The 22,365-nt window shown below is 40.7% G+C and overlaps 1 protein-coding gene across 1 annotated transcript in view; it reads left to right on the top strand.

The window, feature by feature from the left end:
- The window catches only part of cadm3 (cell adhesion molecule 3), a gene marked incomplete at both ends in the record, with an annotated part of 101,821 nt that extends 88,546 nt beyond the window's left edge, over positions 1–13,275 (top strand). The window contains 3 exons of the mRNA XM_080034285.1: positions 6,375–6,547; positions 10,650–10,775; positions 13,157–13,275. Coding sequence (XP_079890411.1) covers positions 6,375–6,547; positions 10,650–10,775; positions 13,157–13,275 — 418 coding nt within the window. The remainder of the gene's footprint in view (positions 1–6,374; positions 6,548–10,649; positions 10,776–13,156) is intronic.
- Between the last annotated feature and the right edge of the window lie 9,090 nt (positions 13,276–22,365).

Below are 22,365 nucleotides of genomic sequence, written 5' to 3'. Positions count from 1 at the left end.
CTCGTCTCATCACAGCAGTGGCTAGGAATAGGAGTATAGGCGTTTGGTTTGATTGGCAGGTTGAACCGATTGGGGGTTGGGTAAGAGGAGGTTACTGTCATGGCATGTACGTGCTTTTTACAGGCAGCGAGGAAGTCGATAAATTATAGACAGGGGAGAGGCGTGAGCGCTGTGCCGCGGTCAGGGGTTCAATTCCCCACAGGGACCACCTATGCTTTAGGATCTATCTACTCGTGATACAGCTACACTCAGTGGATGAAAGTGTACTTTGAGAATAGATACAGCAAGTCAATAGGGAAATATGTTTAACTTATAGATTTAGTTTGTGAGACTTTGCCAGTTGATTACTGATATCGAAACAATAATTTTTTGTATTACAATTTTGTCATAAATGTTTGCATAAATATGCAAATTTAGCAATATTATGCTTGAATTTTCATCTCTATAAAAAAATAATCTAGATGTTGACTAAAGCTAGATTTAAAATCTTAATTTAGTTTTCACAGAAAGGATTTTGGATACAACCTTCATTTATTTTATGAATCAAAAAATAGACTCAAAAATGCATTTTCTGCAAATTTTTATTTCAAAGTTATCTTTATTATCCCAGAGAGGCATTTTGTTTTTAAGAACAAAGTGTGTTATAAATCAGTGAAGTTGTTGATGGATATTGATAGAAGTTGAGATTTTTAAGTTCAGAGTAATGAGAAAAACTAATGTTGCGATAACTGCCGTTAAAGATGGTTGTATAGGAGAAATATACAGTCATAAACAGACAAAGTATCATCAAATGTACACCTCAATGTACATTGTGGACCATTTATTTATACCAGTATGACAGAAAGGCATCTTATGAAATATAAATAGCCAACAATCTCAAAATTGACAAGTGCTTGAAAAAATGATGTCTCCTGCGTCTATGCCTTAAATAATGTACGTTATATATATAGGACATAGTCTTTTTCTATCACGATAAATGTTTCTATATGTAGTTTAGAAATGTACATTGGTTCATGGTGCATCTCCCACTGGGACCTACTGTTCTAAAACTGTACTTAACTCATATAACTATCTATATACAAAGATGCTTTAGATAAAAGCATGCGCCGAGTAGCACAGGGCCTGTATGGTAAAAAAAACAAAAAGAAGAAAATAACAAGGCTATAGAAGACTGGAGAAACTGAGATCCAGGCAAAAACAACAAAAAAACAAGGGAAGCGAGCGGAGGTAGAGAGGGAAGGTAAACAAACAGACAGAGAGGAGCGTGGGTGGAGAGGAGACGGAAAGATTTGGTGACAAGATGCGAATGACTAAGCCACAGTGTCTTTGTGTGTGTGTGTGTGTGTGTGTGTGTGTGTGTGTGTGTGTGTGTGTGTGTGTGTGTGTGTGTGTGTGTGTGTGTGTGTGTGTGTGTGTGTGTGTGTGTGTGTGTGTGTGTGAGTGTATGTGTGTGTGTGTGTGCGTGGGTTTTGTGTGTGTGTCGTGCTCAGTTGTGTGCAGCGGTGCTTGTGGATGAGCGAGTGTCCAATCAAATCAGATCCTGGTTGCCCCCGCGGCTGTCAGTCAAAACCCAATCGCCGTGACGACACCTGTCCTCCGACACATACACGGGCCACTAAGATCCCTCTCTCCCTCTCTCCCTCTCTCTGTCTCTCTCTTTCTCTCTCTCTTTCTCTCTCTCTGTCTCTCTCTCTCCCTCTCTCTCTCTCTCCTCCTGCCCTCCCCAATCACCAATCAAACTCAGTGAAAAGTCGCACTCACTCCCTTTCCTCGATACACAATTGTTTTGGTCCCATCTTGTTAACTTTGAGAGAACAACTCGCCCATAACTTACCATATCAAATTTCACATTATGTATTTCTTCTTGACGCCTGGCAGGAAAGATCTTTTCTAATAGAAGAGACAGGAATCTGTGCTTTAACATCTATTATATTTTCCCATCTAGTCTTATCAGCACAAACCGGGAACACTTACAATTGAATCACATATCTTGAGCTTGTAGTCATTTAGCCACCGCGCTCACTTAACACATTTCTCGTTGAGAAAGCCTTGAATAGCTTAGAACTACTGCTGATGTCTTCCTTATGTATGCAGCGAGGTCATTGCCATGTTTAGAAGGCAGCAAGTGACATGTAATAGGCTTACAGTAATCTGTAACCTGTATAAGAGATACAGGAAGAAGAGGCCTTCCATGTTGGTTCCACAGCATATTTCTCCTAGTTAACAATCTAATAAAAAGAACAAAATAAGAATGAATTGATTCTATCCACAAGTTTCTATGTGTATCTAAAGTCTAATGAAGTTAATTATTCTGTAATGTTGTCCAATATACTTCAAACTCCAATATATTCAAATGGGCTCATTGAACTCAGTGACCACCTGTCCCATGTCACACACAGAATGTGTGTTAATCCGCAGCTCAAAATAGACCCCTTACAGATGCACTTTTTAATCCTATTTGAGTAAGCTAATGCTAGCGCCAAGCAGTTTCCAGGAATGTAAGTGACTATAGGAGGAATTCTAGCGGCACATTTGGACAAAAGCGGTAGTGTCTTGACAACACGTTGATGGTCGCTTTTTTGCTTTTTTGCTGCTACAGATCATTTATAATCATCAGAGATAAAATGGGACTGTTTCAAGTGTAACATGAACATTTAAAAGTTTAATTCAAACATTTTCCTTGTAGTCTCTTTAGAGTAAACTATATGTTTGTAAGACCATTGTTAAAACCTAAAATGATTATGGAATATTGGACAGCACAACATTTGAATCTATTATAATATTCCCATCTTTAAAGAGATGTCATGGTGAACAAGTTAGCAAACATTGACTAATGTAGGCCTACACATCGAGTTGACATGGACAAACGTTAGCGGTTAGCCTTCATTTCGATTCACGTCTGTGCTAACTCCAATATTCACTCTACGTTTTGGTCTACTAAACTTTTGGCTCTTTTGTAGCTGAATTGTTTGCTTTCTTCACCAGCAAGCCGCTGACTTTGTCTGAGTGTTCTTTATATATTTATCTTTTTTACTTGGTGCTGGCAGTGAGTGACAGTGTGTTAATTAGAGCATTTTATTTTGCAGTAAACCACCGCCTGGTACGTCTTTGAACTACCCTGACTCTGACTGAATCCTAGCAGCTAAGTTGTGGGCTGTGAAAACCAAAACAGTGAACGGAGAAAAAGAAAAACCTTTAAAACAGTCTTAACGAGGGGAACTGTCACATAGTTTGCCATTTTATTAATTTTTTGGGGGGAAAATAGTGATAAAGCAGCAGTTTCCTACTCCTCTATAGCAAACAGTGGCCTTAACTAAAATAATGAGAGTTGGACTAATGCATTGTTGGTCCTCTTAGGAAATCCTCAAATATAAGAATCACTACAAAATACCAGACTTATCCTCTCATAATCTCTAACTATATAATATCAGATGACAGATACGTTTTGTAGAAGTAAATGATCACACATATTTCATACATTAACATAACTAAGCATATCACATATTAATAATTTAGCCGAAACAGCCGATGGCTCATTCTTTACCATAATAATGATTATAGATGTGAGAGGCAGAGATATGCAGCACCAGAAGAGTAGAGCAGAAATAGCAGTAAAGAATGTCCTCAAGCGTATCAACATGACTTTTGTGCAGTGTTTACTAATGCATGCGTGCTAATTGAAAGGTTTTCCATCTAAGTGGAGCTCCAATCGCGTAGAATAAAAACACAGATTTTCAGACACGCTTGATGGGAATTATCAGAGTAGTTTTCGACCAATCAAGCGTCTGCGTTTTATACTGCCAGCCGTATAACAGAGATTGACTTTTGAGCATTAGGTGTAATAACACTACACGAGTTACAGGCCCTGTAAATGGGGAAGTTAATTGTTCAGTTAATTGCATATTATCAAGCGTTTTGGAGGCCGGCGCAATACAACAGCTGATTAGATTTTATTGCAGGTAACTAGATGATGTATAGCCCAAATATGGTCAGGACACAATTTGTTTTTTTGGAACTTTAGAGTTGAATATTTCATTTTGTATTGGCCCTAGGACAGTTGGCAAAATTATTTTATTTTATTTTATTTTATTTTATTTTATTTTATTTTATTTTATTTTATTTTATTTTATTTTATTTTATTTTATTTTATTTTATTTTGTTTTATTTTATTTTATTTTATTTTATTTTATTTTATTTTATTTTATTTTATTTTATTTTAATTTTTAGTATTCATTCTCCTCAAATGACACATATTCAAAACGTTTAATTTCCCAGTAACTAAGTCCACAATTTCTCAAGTTTTGACTAAGCAGAGCAGTTGTCAATGGAGCAGCAGACTGTGATTCTCGTTAGCTCTCACTCGGTCTGAGAGTTTTGCCCGGCAGCAGCAGCAGCAGCAGCAGCAGCAACAACGGATAGACTTGTAGGTTTTATATTTTAGAAAAAAAACGTCAGACTGAAAGAGCTCGGCCCCAAGACATGTGCTGTTACTGCCGTTAACCGTCAATGTACATCCACAAATAGCCACACATTTACATTTTGCACCTTCTCATGTTGCTGATTTTTTTTTCTCATTTGGAAGAGCAATTAATCAGTCCAGCCTATTCACTCTGTCCCCAGTTCACATTCCCCGTCATTGCAATTACTGTACAGCGTTTAAGGATTTAAGGACCGGTCCATTTACATAATTGATTCTTTTATCAAGGCACGTCTCGCTATCTCTCTCATTCTCATACACAATCTCTTGTGCAGAATGGATTTTTTTTTTCTTTTTTTTTAAACGCAGGCTGATTTGAAATGCTGATCATTGCTCTGTTGTCTACTCCCTCCATACTTTAGAAATGAGAAATTTAGGGAAACTCAAATTGTCAAGGCAACTGTCTTCAATAGTTTTTTGAAGCGACTATAACTTATAACTTAAAACTCATTCGTTTTAAGGAAAACTGTCTACATTTGAGCCAGCTAATGAGATTTTGTTGAGATAAATTATCATTGTAATATACCTTCCAGTTTTGAATTCTAACAATTCCAAAAAGTAAAAGTTGTTCCAATATACTATTTATTGGTTAAAAAGTTTTCCGGAACATGTTGTATTCGTTATCTGTATGTACAAATAGTTTCCACAACTAGTTTGGAAATTTCTAGTATGCAGAACTCACAATGAAGTTGAAGTTACATTACATATGATAAGTTATCTCAACAAATGATAATTATTTTGCACAAATTACGCATTTCTCCTTAAAACGTAAGACTTTTATTTGGTCTCAGAACTCGAAGAAGAAAAGTTGCCTTGACATTCTGTGTTTTTAAAGGTGTATCTCTTCTACTGTATTTTCTTCTACTCTCCTCCTCACCCCCTCTTTCTTTCCATCATCTTTCTCATCCTGCTTTTTTCATACACTTTTTCCCTGCTGTACCAACTCTCACAACTCTTCCCCTCTTCCCCTTCTCTGTCATATATCCTCTCTTTCTCCCTAAGTCCCTTCTCTATTTTCTCTCTGTATCATCCATCACTTTCTCTCGTTTGTTCCTCACTTGCCTTTGTCTTTTTCTTCCATCATCATCTCTGCACTTCCATCCATTTCTCTTCTTTCCCTTTCTTCCATCTCTACTCCAGCCCTTGATCATTATATCTTTTGTGTTTCTCCTGCAGCGCTTGTCACAGCTCCCGTCTCAACACTGCACCCATCTTTTGATTTTTACTTTTAGCTTTTTTTTTGTTCAGAGCATGTACACTGTACAGGTTAACTCAGGTCTCTCACCCATATATTCCAAGTTGCATACTCTTTCTTTTTAGTATTCTACATACTACATACTGATCATAAAAATGATGTAGTTAGAATGCATTTGGCACACAATTGGGACATACTTTCGCGTATTTATTACGTCATAGCATGGCGCCACTTGCCTATATATCCGTCGCATCGCTGGTTGTTTTCATATAGAGGCTCCGTCGATGTGACGTTACATCCCGCGCGCTGGATTGTGGGTCAGAATCGCCAAAAAAAAAACATGCTGGTTTCTACACTAAAAGTCCCGACCGGATGTAGTAGCAGGGCATCCGGGTATTTTTAAAGCATACTGCATTTGACCACATGAATTGGGACATCCTCAATCTTTTTCTACCATACTAAAATAGCAGGGAAGGAATATGGGGATTGGAACGCTGGGTCATCTTTTCCGTGTCTGTCTTCTTTTCTGTATGAGAATTGTATGTGTCGGTTGTGCTTATGTATTATATCAAAGTGCTGTTTTCTTGGCCAGGTCACCCTTGGAAAAATACATTTTAATCTCAATGATGATTTTTTTCCCCCTGTCAAATAAAGGCTATTGATTGATTGATTGATTGATATTGATTGTCTCCCGTCTCTCAGGGCGACTGCTTACATCTGGGAGAAGAAGGATGGAGAGCTCCCCCCTCTGGCCAAAGTGGACGGTGCGTTCCTGCGCTTCGAGATGCTCAACAAGTCAGACAACGGCGTCTACCTCTGCCACGCCGACAACGGCATCGGAAACAACCAGGGGGAGTACCCTCTCCTGGTGCAAGGTAACCAGAACAAGACTTGACGAGAATAAAGGGGGAAAAAAAACTGTCAAAAACTGTGTGTGTGGGTTTGGTTGTGTGTGTGTGTGTGTGTGTGTGTGTGTGTGTGTGTGTGTGTGTGTGTGTGTGTGTGTGTGTGTGTGTGTGTGTGTGTGTGTGTGTGTGTGTGTGTATGTGTGTGTGTGTGTGTGTGTGTGTGTGTGTGTGTGTGTGTGTGTGTGTGTGTGTGTGTGTGTGTGTGGGGGGGGAGGGTTCTTCTTTTTCTGTTTCTTCATCACCGTTTGTTGTGGCTTTTTTTCTTTGGCTTGTTCTTCCATCTTTTTTTCTCTTCATCTGATTTTTCTTTCGTTTCTTTGTCCTTCTTCTTCTTCTTTTCATTTTCTTGCTTATATTTTCTCATCCATCCAAAAACCGCGCCATCCACCACCAACCACCAAACGCCTCCGCCATTTGCTTTCACCAATCCAATCCAACCGCTGTCCGCTCGCTCGTTGTTATTTTTGACGCTTCTTTCCCCCTATTTTCGCTTCATGTGTCCCGTCCGTTGGATCCATGGCTTTATTTTTTGGCGCTTTTGCTTTGCTGCTCATTATCACCATTCTAACTCCTCCGACACCTCAAACCCCCCCATTTCAACACCCCAAAGGTCTTATGGACACAGACTACCTGGAACTCCCTTTCCCTGACTCTACAAGCTATCCCTCCATCCTTTCTTCCTCCTCTTTCCCCGATGCATTCTTTGGTTCCGGTGGCTCTGATCTGGGTTACTCTACCGTTTCTCCCTCCGACACTGCCTCTACCCCCTCCCTTAGTACCAGCCAGGCAGAGGTATCGAGCACAATCTCCGAAATCTCCGATATATCCACGACTGCCCTGTCTAACGCCCTGTTCCCTGACCTGCCCGCCTCTCCCGATCTCTCCCCAACTCGTTCCCCTAACTCTGAAAGCGCTGTTACCCCAACCGCCGTCCCCTCCGCCCCCCTTACTCCCTCAGTTTCCGTCGGGCTGAATGGAGTGTACACTTTCACAGGTAAAACCATCTCGCATACACACACACACACACACACACACACACACACACACACACACACACACACACACACACACACACACAAACACACACTTTGCCAAACAAAAGAGACTGCCTTGAGCCTTTAGTAATGGAGTGGAAAAGCAAACAGCGTTCAAGATACTACTTTGCGATTTTTTTTTGCCTCACTAAACAAACTTGTGCTTGCATTGTAGGGCAGTGAAACTCTACGGGGGCCCATAGAGGACATAATTCATGATTTTACCTCACAGATATACACAAAAAACACGTTTGTGTACATGTTCATGCTACAATAGTGTGCATACAAGCTCAAATGTGCATGCTAGAGGTTTTCTAGTGTATGTACATGTGATATAGTGGATGGGAGAGGCATCTGTGTGAATGTGTAAAGTAAAATAACGCGTATGAAAGTTGTTTGTGCATATGTGAGGTAAAACATGAATTATGGCTTATACAGCCACCATAAAACACATACACACACACACACACACACACACACACACACACACACACACACACACACATTAAGTCAAAGCCGACAGCAGGAGCAAAACTTGAAGAAACACACAATGAAGGGAATAAATGGGGCTTGAATGGCCCAGTCGCAGCTGTTTGATCTATTTTCTTTCTTGTTTAATCCCTAACCCCCCCACACCTCCCGACACACACTCCCCCACTCAACCAACCAACCAACCATCCATCCATCCATCCAACCATCCATACATCCATCCACCCATCTACTTCAACCACTTCCGAAGACGCTGCAGAGAACATCGCAGGTATAACTTTCTCCACCAGTCAGTCACCTGTCGTTCTAACTTTTCGTCTGTCTGTCCGTCTGTAGGTCTGACTGTCTGTAGGTCTGACTGTCTGTAGTTCTGTCAGTTTTTTGTCTGGGGGGGGGAAACCTTTTGAACTGAATATTTGATAATCCTGCCCACGTCGTGCTTTACTGTTGTTGCCCACACATACAAACATTCACAGAAAAGGAGCTTACATACACACTTTCACACATACATACACTGCACGTTCACACCAGCAATGCATTCACACCAGGCACTCACATCTATCGCACAGAGACGAACACACACACACACACACACACACACAGCGTGACCCCTTAAGTGGTACAAGCCATTTACACAGTGTTCCACTTGCCACTATGTGTGTTTCTCTATGTGTGTGAGTTTTTCTATGTGTGTATTTCTCTATATGTGTGTGTGAGTGTGTGTGAGTGTGTGTGTGTGTGTGTGTGGGGTGTGTTTCGCTACGTGTGTGCTTCTTTCTGTGTGTGTGTGGGGGTGTGTGTGTGTGAGTGTTGGGGGGGGGGCAAAGCTTCGAGGTGTTCTTGGGTCTTGTCCGCGCTCCTTTGATGCTGACAGCAGGATTTATGGGCTCATTCTGAATCTCGCCTTGTCAGCATGCCCCTCTCACCTCCACGCCGGCCAGCCTGGAGAGTGTGTGTGTGTGTGTGTGTGTGCGTGTGCGTGTGTGTGTGTGTGTGCGTGTGCGTGTGCGTGTGCGTGTGCGTGTGCGTGTGCGTGTGCGTGTGCGTGTGCGTGTGCGTGTGTGTGTGTGTGTGTGTGTCATTCCCCCCCTTTTCTTCTCCTTGTTCTCTGTCTGTACGCTGGCCTGTGGTTGGCTGTTGTCATGCCCCTTCACTTCTATAACTGGCTGAAATGTGACTTTTTTTCTCCCCAAAATAAATTCCCCGTTTTTTCGACCCATCGTTTGGTGTCCCAGCAGGTCGTAATGTGTTCCCCTCCCTTCTTTACCCCCACAGTTTCACCTTTTGCCTACATATTCTGTTTGTGGATGGCTGTTGTTACTGTGCTTTCTATGTATGTCTTGCTATACTGTATTCTGATTGGATGCCTAAGCTAGCTGTTCTTTTCTTCCTTGCCCTTGACACTGTAACATTTTGTTCACCAAGTGCGATCCAGTTGTCTCTCTTTCCAGATCCCTATCCCTTTCTTTAATGACTCCATTGTCTGTTTTTTAATTTTTTCTGTCTTTTTAAGCTTTTCGTTGATGAGAGGTGCCGGTGCCAAGTTGTGCCTATATCTATATCTGTGTGACTTTTTTAAATTGTGACCCCAAACGTTTTGATCTGGACTGAAAAGTCAGGCGAAATAAATGATGTGTCAGATGATGTCTGGTCTATGAAGGGCAAGTCGCTAAAAATGGTAGAATCAAGTCAAAACTGGGAGGGCATTTTTTATTTTTTATTATTATCTACTGTTTTAATCTTGATCACCATGAATCGTAAACTTTATCCATACATTAAAATAGAAGATAATTTGTATTTATCATCGCAACAACTAAATGTAGATGTCTTTGGTGCATTGCTGCATTTGTCCATTCCTGAAATCCAACAGGGATAGTTTTTAAAGTTTTTGAATCCATAGAAGAGCATCAAATCCTTCATCTAAATTGGAAATAAAGTAATCATCACCTCAGCAGAAAGGGGGGCAAGGATTTTCACCCAGCATAAGCAGTGTGTTACTCCCGCAAAGTTCTTACAATTGATCAGGACTTGTACTGTAGACTGCACTGCAATGCTGTTTCATGTAAGTCACAAACAAATTCTAAATGAAGGGAGGCTGACCTCTTTTGTTTCGCCTGACGTTTTTTTTTTTTTCACATCCTCGAGTTTGCCTTCTGAAGGTTTTGCTGCTGCTTTGCCTGAGTATAATGAATTGAATTAACAAGTCTCCCTCTGCACCTCTGTTCTCTTCTCTTCTTTCTGCCTTCTCTCCGTCACTCTCCCCATTACTCCCTCTCTCTCTCTCTCTCTCTCTTTCTCTCTTTTCTATTTCTCTGTATTTCTTCTGCCTTTCATCATCCGTCTACCGTTTCAACCAATATTCAAACCCCTCTCGCCCCTTATTTTTTCTCTGTCTCTGCCTCGATTTCTCCCTCGTTCTTTGCCATCCACTTCTTGCTTTCCACCTTTCCACTCATTATAATTCCTATTTTTTCCTAATCAATTTTTGCATGACTCTTATCTCTCCATTCTCCCTTACCTGTGCACCCCATCATTCTCTACTTCAGACCCCACTGCCATGTCTACGTCTTCGGGTGTCGACCACGCGGTGATCGGAGGGGTGGTGGCTGTCATCGTCTTCATTCTGCTCTGCCTGCTTATTGTCCTCGGCAGATACCTCATCAGACACAAAGGTCAAACTCACACACACACACACACAGCCAACAATACACACACACACACTGGCAGTCACACACACAACCAACCAACAATACACACACACACACTGGCAGTCACACACACAACCAACCATACAGACACACATACACACACACACACACACAGGCGCACATACACGCGCACACAGGCAGGCACGCACACACAAACACACACACACAGGCGCGCGCACACATATACACACAGACCCCTGCAGCCACAAATACAGACGCACAGCCACACATACAGACAGACACATACCTGCAGCTACACATACAGGCACACACACGCTCGCACGCACACATGCACACACACACACAGACACATGAACACATGTGGACACACTCATGAATGCAGGCATGAGGGCATGAGTGTGCACTTGCATAAATATGGATAGACGCGTACCAAGACAGGATCTCACCCGTACAGACATGCATATGCATTCTAATGCGGCGGCACGCTGAAATGCAAATGCGCTGATACCTAAATATGGATTCTGAGCATAAAGCAAAAGGAATGACTGACAGTAGGCGGATGTTTATTCATTGGCTTTTAATACATTTTTGGTTCACACAGCTTCCTGGGAGAGATTCCATTTACTGATGTCAGCGATGATTCAGCACTGTGTTTTCAACTGTAATGTTCTTTTCAATTACTGTAAGGAGAGACACCGAGGGTGAATAGGGGGGAAAATGTGACCTTATAAATATCATCATGAAACTTTCCCAGTTGATTACTTATATTAAAACAGTACTTTTTTTGCATTCAAATTTTAGCGGAAACTTTTATATACATGTGTAAATTTGGTAATACATAGCAAATTATGCGTTCATTTTCATCTTTTTGAAAACTAAAAAAATCTCGATGTTAGATAAATCCAGAGATATATTAGTATGCAAACTTTTTACTGAACAGATTTTAGACAGATAATTTTTTCACTTTGTAAATCAAAAAATACTTAAAAATGCATGTTTTTCGGCATGTTAAAGATACAAATGTATCATAAAGCAGACAATTAACATAATATGATCAAATCCTTCTGTCGTAACCTTTCGGAATAGTGCTTTGAATGCTTATGGAAAGTTGTTTAGTTGATGAAAGAGCCTTATAAGTTGAGATTTCTGGTTCGGAGTATTGAAAAGAAGACTAATGTTGAGATAATGGCGGTTACAGATGGTTGTACAGGAGAAAATCACAAAAATTGGCCAGTGCTTCAAAAAACAATAACTTTGCCTGCGCCTTCTCTCGCAATATGAGCTTCATAGTGATGTGGCAGGAACATAATTGCTTCCTGTCACATGATGTTAGTTGATGACTCTGTTGCCAATATACTCTGTGAGTGTGACACAACCAAATAGTGTTGCTTGTTTTCCTTTATTCAAGTCTCAAAACCTCTTGTCAAAACAGACTATAGCACGAACGAACAAAGCTATTTCAAATGCCTCAGCTCTAGCACATGACAGATGAAATTCAAAAAGGCTCAGTGTCCACACATGTTCCAATCCCAGCCCACACATGGTGGCGTTGGATAAACACTTAAACCCTCCACCACAGTGCACTGAGACTTAATCCCCTGCTCAGGTGTCTCCAGCTGCTCCGGAATATTGAACAGAATGTGTCTGTGGCCGGTGAGTTCACAGAGGCTAGGTCTGTCTGTGAGGGATCATGTCCGTGTCGCTGCATCACTTATTCCCCCTCTGGTCGGTTTAAGGCGCCTGGGCAGGGAAAGGGTGTGTGCACATGTCTACAGGGCAGCAGAGGTTTGAAGGATTTGCAAAGACTGTATTAAGTAAAAACCTGAGCATTTATATTGTGTGTGAGTGAATGCAGATAGTTAAAAATAAACGATGTAATGCACATCCATGCTGTTGCTGGTGTGGGACAAAACATTTGCATTCAATGAAAGTAAGGCCGACTGTGCCACTCTATAGTGTTAATACACAGTCCTAGGCTCTGTAAACAGGCATGTTTCTAGCTACAGTGGGCCCCCTTTGTTTACATAAGTTTGGTTTACATACCGGTTTACAGAGCCTAGGCTGTGTATTAATAACAGATTTGTTTTCAGTGCAAACGCATTATGTACAAGTAGCGGATCATGGGGAGATATTCATTGATTATGTCAATAAAATAATAATAATAAAAATCTCTCCAGTCACGGACTCCACCTTTTTTAAAAGCAAAACTAAAAAATGTCTAAAGTTACCAAAGGCACCTGAAGTAAACATTCAGACATCAACTTGGACAAACTTGCCACTCACACTTTCCATACCAAATTCTGTCCCGCTGGCTTTCTGTCATTGACTCTTACTGCCTCAGCAATCTTATTTTTACCCATAATCCTCTCTGTTCTTCCCAACAGGAACATATTTGACCCACGAGGCCAAGGGCTCCGACGACGCCCCCGACGCGGACACGGCCATCATCAACGCAGAGGGGGGCCACTCCGGAGGGGACGACAAGAAGGAATACTTCATCTAGTTATCACAGGACAGTCCCATGGAGAGAGAAGGAGGAGGAGGAGGGAAATGATGATGATGATGATGCAACAGCGGAAAAGGGGAGAAAAATAAAAATCCTCCATATTGTTTTTTACTATACGCTTCAGTTCTTCACTCGGTCGGAGGGATTTTAATGGGAAAGGGGGAACAGGACTGTGTGTGTGTGGGGGGCAAGGAGCTGAGTAAGCATCATGGTACTATAACCCTCTCTTTGCATTGATATACAGGGAAAGGGAGATTTCTTGCACGGACACGTGGACGAAACTGAAGTTACACACACATACACACACATACACTTACATACACACACACACACACACACACACACACACACACACATACATATAAGTACATACAAATACACACACACATACAAAGTCATACAAACACACACACACACATATACATAGATACATACTTGAGTCCGTTTTTTGGGGGAAACTCTTCTCACCCAGACTCGATCGCTCGTCCATTCCCACACTAACAAACGCGAGCCTCCCCACTAACATGTCTGAATTATTTCCGAATTAACACTGAAGTTTTTTATTCGAGCATCGTGTCCTACTACTTCTAACTGTCAGCGCCTTGTCAAACAGCAGAATTGTAACTCCAGTATCCCCTATACTTGATATGTCAACGTCAACCCGTCTCCTTAACGTTTAAAGTTTAAACCAAACCAACCCAATCCTTTTTTTTACTTCTTTTCCACGTTTTGGGTCCTCATTCTAACAACCACTCACCTAACAACAAGGCAGTGTCCCTCTGCGAACATGCTAGCAGGCAGAGAACTATCCATTTCGAAGCAAATTATTACTGAAAAATACTGTATCATTTCTTAATCTTTTTACGCCATCAAACTTTTTCCTGCATCCTCACAAACCCCTTCTGAATTCCCCACAATGCAGCAGTGCACCATACACCACTTAACAACCATGCAAAAACAGCATTCACGCCTTGCGCTACCAAGCCGAGGGGGGCCTCCAGTATACATATATAAATATATAAATATATATAGAAGTATATAGCATTCTTTTTACTCGACAGAAAATGTTTGGTGTGCTGTAAATACTCTCTCTCTCTCTCTCTCTCTCTCTCTCTCTCTCTCTTTATCTCTCTCTGTCTGTCCTCTTTCTACCTTCTATCTCTCCTTCCTCTATCGCTCTTTTCTTTCTCCGTACATCTCCCTCTCTCTCCTGTATCTCATTCAGTATGTTACTGAACTAATGACGGTAACTTATATACTCAAAAGAAAAGAAAAAAGAAAAAAAAGCCTGCCTGTTTTTATTACGTGTGAGGAAATGCAAGGTTGAAACTGTATCAAAATGTGGGGGAAAAAAATATAAAAAAATTCCAAACAACGACGTCGCAAACGAACACTAACGTTAAACTGCAAATATTCGTATGAGGAACATTTGCTTTCTTTCTTTTATTTCATTATTTTCACAGAATGAGTGTCTCAGTGTGTGTTACTACTGTCAGTGTTATGAGCAATCCACTAGTGTTGTCAAGTCAAGGAGTCCATAAACGCAAATCTCCAACTAAAATGTATGATCTTGTGGTTCAAGGTTTTGATTTTTTTTGACGCCATATTTGTTTTTCTTTCTCCCCTGCTCCCAAACACTAAACTGTAGCAAAAAAAAACAGTGTTTGTGGGAGTGTTTTCTCTGCCCGTATTGTCTGTATATCCTTCCCCACTCTAAACTTACCACTAGTCCATTTTTCTCCCCGACACAGACATTGCTTGTCTTGGCCAGGCCTGCCTTTTGGCTCTGTATCCGTTTGAGTATTGATATCATGATGACTTCCTCTAAGGAGCTGGCACTGTCACTGCTGCTGCTCGGAGGTGAAAAAACTGCTCGCTTGCTTTCCACGACAGGGCCAAACAAGACTGCCTACAAGCATTATGACAAACATCCTGGCAAATACAAACCTGTTGTTGTTTTATGTGTGTGTGTGTGTGTGTGTGTGTGTGTGTGTGTGTGTGTGTGTGTGTGTGTGTGTGTGTGTGTGTGTGTGTGTGTGTGTGTGTGTGTGTGTGTGTGTGTGTGTGTGTGTGTGTGTGTGTGTGTGTGTACACTTGTACTTGTACTTGTACAGGCACCTTTGTGGGGACTATATCAAGCTTATAACAATCAGAGCGAGGACATTTTTTGAAATAGTGAGGACATTTTGCCTGGTCCTCAAAGCCCATTTGAGGGTTACCACTAGGTTTTAAGCTTAGTGTAAGGGTTGGGGTTTTAGGCATTTAGTTGTGATAGTTATAAGGTAAGGGTAAGGGGCTAGGGAAGGCATCATGTCAATGAGTGTCCTCACAAAGGTAGAAGTACAAGAATGTGTGTGTCGGTGTGTGTGTGTGTGTGTGTGTGTGTGTGTGTGTGTGTGTGTGAGTTTGTGTGTTATTGCAAGAAGCAGGAATCATTCTACTGCTTAGCGAAAAAAGAGGTTCCCATAAACGAACTGTGTTTTTATTAAGGTTGAGAGTTTGCCTTGGCACTGGCAAGCAGCTCCACTTGGCCCGGTCGTGGAAATTGATTGCAATCTAACTAAGAGGCTCTCGGCTCTCCCAGACTGTAACACATGCCAAGGTCTGGGCTCTTTTGTGTGGGCAGGGTGCCACAGGGCCCCACACACTCACCCTGGAACTTTAAATGTTCTCCTTTATTTCTTTATTCTCCCTGCGCTTTCTCTCTTGTCCATTTCTTTCCATTCTTTAATCAATCATTCCGTCTGCGTACCGATCCACCTTCACCTCCCCTCTCCTCATCCCTCCATCTTCGATCGATGTCCGACTGTCTTTGCTGCTCTGTCTCTCTCTCTCTCTCCTTTCTCTCTCTCTCAATCAGAAGACATGTAAAACGTACCGTAGAAATAGCGCCTCCTTGTTTTGTTGGCATGCGCTGATGATGACGGCTCTCTGCGGCACTTTTTTTTTTTTCTTTCCCGAGAGAGTTTTTTCTGGAGAGAAAGGAATCCATGTTGCTGTTGTCAAAGTCTTATCCCAGTAGACAGTTAACGTCTGTGATAGTTTTTTTGTATTCCCCCCCTCCCCCCAAACCCCCCTCCTTTATGGGAACGTTCAGGGATCGTGCTTTTCGTATCTTTCCCCCCGCATTGTCGTTAAACTGCTGCCTAGCTAAATAGCCGCTTTGAAAAAAAAATGAAAAAGCAAGTGGCTAGGCTAGTGTCGTCTATAAGCTAGCTATACTACAAAGGGTAAGATGGCCTGATGCAGGGTCAGCTGTTGTGTTTTTATTTTATTTTTCTCCTCCCCTCTTACTATAGGACTAGGGTTGGCTTAGTTGAGGCTGTAGTAAACTTGGGGCTTAAACAGTGTTGGAATGCTGTTTTGAGAGTGCGCCAGACAACCTTAAACTTTAGCCTATATGTGAAATAATTCAAAAACACTGTTTTATTCCATGCTTTTCCCATGCAAACGCCCCTTCAGCTTTCCACAGTATATCCACGTTTGCAGACCTGAGATCAGCTATTGTCTCACAGGGAGGGCTAGGCGGGCTTTACCGTCCACTTTGAAGGGTATAGCCTATAACCTCTGATTTTTATATCTTAACCCCCAAAAGTTTAATTCCCGCTCTATGAAACGGAGCCAAACAGGTATTCCTCATATGCCTCATACTACTCGACAAAGTGTATAGTGTCTTTTTTAAACAAACTAATGGACCTGTATTTGCCTGTCATTTATCGTCCTGTCCTATCTTCTTCGTCTTAGTTTTTAATATGCTAGCATGTAGCTTGCATGAGAACAATGGTTGGGGAAATGTAGATAAGTGTTTTTTGGGAGATGAGAAATGTCGACGAGTTTGCCCCCCACCACCCCCTCTCTAGACATGGGAGATATAGCTGTTCTCAGATCTGCAAACACAGGGAAGTGTCCCAGTTAAAATTGTCTGAAAACCGCGGGCCCTTCTTGGAGTAACACTGAGAAAAAATCTGATGAAGTAAGGACTTTTTTTTCCCCCAAACCCCACTGCTACATTGAAACGATGTAGAGGTACAATGGAATGTAGTGGAACTGGGACATGCAGTCAAATAAGGCTCATTCATATTTCATTGCATCATCAGTGCAGTAAAATGACTACTGTATTGGTGTCAAAAGATGCCAGCTAAAATAGTAGCTTTTCCTTGCCCTCCCCGGCCCCTAAACTATCACCTATTCCTTCTTCAGGCAGTCACACAATAGCTGCCAGTCATCCTCCCCTTCCCCCCTTTTTTTTCTTTTTGTAGTATGAAGAAATGGGTTTTTGAAATGTTGTTTTGTGAAACAGGTGTGCATAATCTTAAAATGTATGACCTTCAGCTCGACTGATAATCATTCTTCTTTTTATTTCTTTTGAATTAGATTTTTTTTCCCCAAAAACTTTTAAGGGTTTAGAAAATTGTTAGATTTTTATGCAGGTTTAGGTTTTATTGTTTCGACAAGCATTTTTATATAAGTTCATGTATATAGTGTTGCCTTTAACTGGATACTTTTACAAGCACACACACACACACACTTTGCGCACACACACACACACCTTGGGGGTACGCTCACATCCACACACATATTTGGATATGCACGGGGCAGGCATGACGTCTGTGACATACGGTGTGTATTATTTGTACATATGTGTGTGTATGTGTGTTTGTGTATGAGTGTGAGGTGTGTGTATTAATTGACCCAAAACAAACACAACTCCGGAGACTCTCTTTACATGTGTTGCATTCACGCAAAAATAGTTTTTGATTTGAGTGACTAGAACAAGGTCTTTGTTTTAGAGTCATTACGTTGGTTGACAAGTCTTCCTTTTGAATGAATAATCCATATCACCATCTGAAACAGTGCTGTCATGTATGTTACTTTGTACTATGGCTGATGATGTCATCAAGGCGAGACCCAAAGCGCATGCTGTGGTGGGTTTTGCGTCTGTTGGCTGTTTTTTTTTTGTTCATACAGTATTTGTTTTCTTTGTTGTTTTTTTGTTAAAATACCGGTTCAGTTGTTGACTTCAATAAACATGCATTTGGGTTAATTGCACACGTCTTGTCGTCATTTTGTCTTTTGTTTAGAAACCGGCAATATATCCGACATCAAAAGAGTGACCCTACTATGCAGGAACAAATGACCCTGTGGATAAATATTTAAGGTGGAACGAGCTCCCCATTGACATCAGATAAGCTGAAAGCATACACATCTTCCTCCGCCACCTTAAAGCACATCTCTTCAGCACTTTGACTAGGAAGATGATACTAAAAAAGAAAAGACACTTGTTACCAGGCCCCCAGGATGCTGCCTTCTCCGAGCAGCCAGCATGGACTAGTGGCCAACCCATTGGTACTGCATGCTGTGAATGGGAGCTTATTTTCATGGTAGCCCTAAGGCAGATTTCCCCGTCCACACCAATACAAGCGGCAAACAAGATTGTGTCGCCGCAAAAATTTTCTGGATATCAATCATAGGCTCAAACTTATCTTGAGACCATATACTATTAAAACTGACGTTTTTTCATTTCAAAACGCCACATAAAGCGGTTTATTAGCCCAACGGCTTTTAACGGCTTTCAGTTTGTTTTCGAGGGAGGAGGAGGGAGCGGCACGTCATACACTTGGGCGTGCCAGGGCTTGCATGAAAGCAATATGGCAGCTTCCTTGTTGCTTCTCTGCGCCTGAGCAGCTTTCATAGGAATGAATGGGCGCCATTTTTCAATACGGCGTCCATTTCTTTATATGTCCATGCTTGTTACACATATATGTAGCACTTACATATGGCACTTTGTAGTTTGGTTTATTTGAAGCTATAATACTTACGTGATTCTTGTTGTTCTGAATTTGTACCTTCATGGTTGAATGCACTTACTGGAAGTCGATTGAAAGCATCAGATAAATAAAATGTAATGTAAAGTAGTTTGTTCCTGCGTACTAAGGTCATTTTTTTGATGCTGTACGGCACAGTTTACAACACCTCTTCCGGAAAAATGTGACACTTACTCAACTGAAAAGTTCTGTTCCAAAATCAATTTAAAAATAATGAAAAACATTAAATATTCCTGTCAATATCTCAGAAATATTTATAATTATTTCGAAATCTTGTATTTATAATGAATTATTAACCCTTCCTCTTAAAGGAATACTTCACCCATACGGAACCAGCGTTCTATCATTATAAAATCACTATTATAATATAATGAATGAGGTTATTCTTTCCTCAGTCTTCCCTCAGTCTTCCCTTGGCCCAGCTGTCCTGTTAATCCTGACCCTTACTGTGATGTCACAAGAAGGAAAATGTAGGGTTAGACAGTGAGACCATAAAACACTCTTTCTGCCTTTTCTCAGGCTAGGATGATCCGATTTAAAAAAAAAATTGCACATTTATACTACATAGGACCTCAGAGTTCAATACACCTTCATATTCCAACCGGTGAAGTAAATCTGTAAATGCCATCACACAAATTAAGATTTTCCAAAATGGTAAATATCTTAATTCTAATCGAGCATTAGTTATCTAGTGGTTGTGCACAACAGTCCTGAAGTTTATGTTTTGAAATTAATCTGGATATGATTTAAAACAAAAAATTTAACAAATGCAATAATCTCGGAATGAAAGACGGTACAAATTATCAACAGGTTCTACAAAGAAAGCCATTCTCTCTCATATGTTGTAATGTGCAGTTAAAGTGAATGGCCACCAGAGGGTAGTACAGTACAATGATACAATTCAAAGACCCTTGATGAAGAAAAAAAGATAGTTGGTTTGTTACAACAATTAAGAACACCACTGACTTTCTCTTTGAATTAGGAAAACAACTATTTTTATATTTTTTAGCATTAATCTTTATCTTATATATTCTAAAAGAAATAATTAAAGAAGTATGTCCTTCTCTCACTGACACAATGATATCTATCTATCTATCTATCTATCTATCTATCTATCTATCTATCTATCTATCTATCTATCTGTCTATCTGTCTATCTGTCTATCTGTCTATCTATCTATCTATCTATCTATCTATCTATCTATCTATCTATCTATCTATCTATCTATCTATCTATCTATCTATCTATCTATCTATCTATCTATCTATCTATCTATCTATCTATCTATCTATCTATCTATCTATCTATCTATCTATCCGTCCGTCCGTCCGTCCGTCCATCCATCCATCCGTCCATCCATCCATCCATCCAATCTATCTATCTATCTATCTATATAGGCTACCTATCATACATACATCTGCTTTCGTTCCTCTCTCTCTCTACCTCTCTTTCTCTCTCTTTCTCTCTTTCTCTCTCTTTCATTCCCCCCATCTTCCGCCTGCCTCCACCCATACAGTATGGACTGCGGTTTGAGGGATATTGTTACCACATGTTGATACAATCAGCCTTACATTGTACACATGCCACCAGTTAATTACACAGTAAGTACTCACAATCCTCACACAGATGGGTGGCTATAACGCTCTCCAGATGTCTGAGAAGAAAGACCTGGCTTTTGTGCTCGAATACCGACTTTTTCACTGTACAAAAAGTATGCGGTTGGTGAGGCTTCTTTTCTTTTTACCAGAATAATGCAATCTAGATAAAAACTGTAGAAAATACACAAATGTGGGTGTGAAATCTGACTTCACTTGAGGGGAGTTAATAGCACAGTTTTGAAATACTGATTTCACTGTATGCTCTGCAAAATGTTGCAATGTTTGTTCTTTAATATGTTTGTAAAATGATACATCTGACCCCACAGGATTCACTGAAAAGAAGATACTTCAAGCACACCATTGGATACACTGTAAGTTTCTACTTGAAAATGGAAATAACTGTGTTGTAGTTGTAGGTCTATATATTTATTAATCATATAGGGTGATGAATTCAGTTTAGTTGTTGATGTAGTTCATTCAGTCTGACTGTGTCCTGTGTTAACGGATTAGACTCATATGTAAATATTACAGTGATGCCTTAATGTGAAACACTGTATGTGAATAGGGTAACGATTTTAACATAGGTATCGTCATTGAAACTTTTGTTGATTACTTACATTAAAGCCATTGTGTTTTGTAACAACTTTTTCAGAAATGATTGAATACATATGCAAATGTGAAATATCGAACTAAATAGCTATGTGTACATTTGCATATTTTTTTCTAGATGTTCAATTAAAGCAGTGTTAAAGGTGGAGGGAGTGATTCTGGAGAATGCTTGTTGTCAAAATCACTTTTTTTGTCAAAATGACTGAATATGTAACAGCCTAGGCTCTGTAAAAAAAGGCATGTAAGAGCCAATCAGGGGTCTTGTATAAGTAGGAACCAATCTGTGGTTCCGCCGTTTGCTACCCGAAGACAAACGGTTTTTTGACCATACAAACAGTCACGTAGCACGCCCTGTTTTATATACTATCTATGAGCACACCATACAACTTGGCTGCTGCAAGGGAACATTTATGTAATCACTGCTAAGTAGAATAAACCGAACGGATGGTTTTAATTGCAAATACGACTCTGACTCTCATTCATAACAACCCAGGAAAGATGCGTCAAGCAGGTATTCCACGGTTCAGCATCTCGGGGCTTAAAGCTTAGGCTTGGCCTCTACAAGGCATGTTGCTCAGTGGACCATTCTGTACCCTTTTATTTTTAGCCTACTGGTATGAAAGAAGACCTGTTATAGAAGCAAAATAGACAAAAAAACTGCGTAGTCTCAATTAAAAGTGCATTCAACTAATGTGAGTTTAAAGCACTTGACGGTTAAAGTTTTGATGTTCAATTATGTGCAGTGCTCGTTTCTGCCACTAGGGCGCCCTCCACCCGAATCCAAGACGGAGATTTGGACTCGGGGAGGCGTGGAGTATTCTACTGATTGTATATGAGGAGGGGGGCAAAGAGAGAGAGAGTGAAAAAGAGAGAGAGAGTGAGGGGTATTCAGTCCTGTTTAAATGGGAATCTAGAGCGCACAGAGGAAAAGAGACGCAGGCCAATAGAAACCAATAGCAAAGAGCAAGCGCAAAAAAAAAAGAAAAAAAGTGCAGACAGATTTATTTTACGCACGGGGGGGAAAAGCAGAGGAAACGCACAGAAGAAAAGGAGAC

Source organism: Ammodytes marinus, assembly GCF_949987685.1.
Source record: "Ammodytes marinus genome assembly, chromosome: 9".
Lineage (NCBI taxonomy): Eukaryota > Metazoa > Chordata > Actinopteri > Uranoscopiformes > Ammodytidae > Ammodytes > Ammodytes marinus.
Note: the sequence above shows the minus strand (reverse complement) of the source record. Positions and strands in the feature narration are given on the sequence as shown.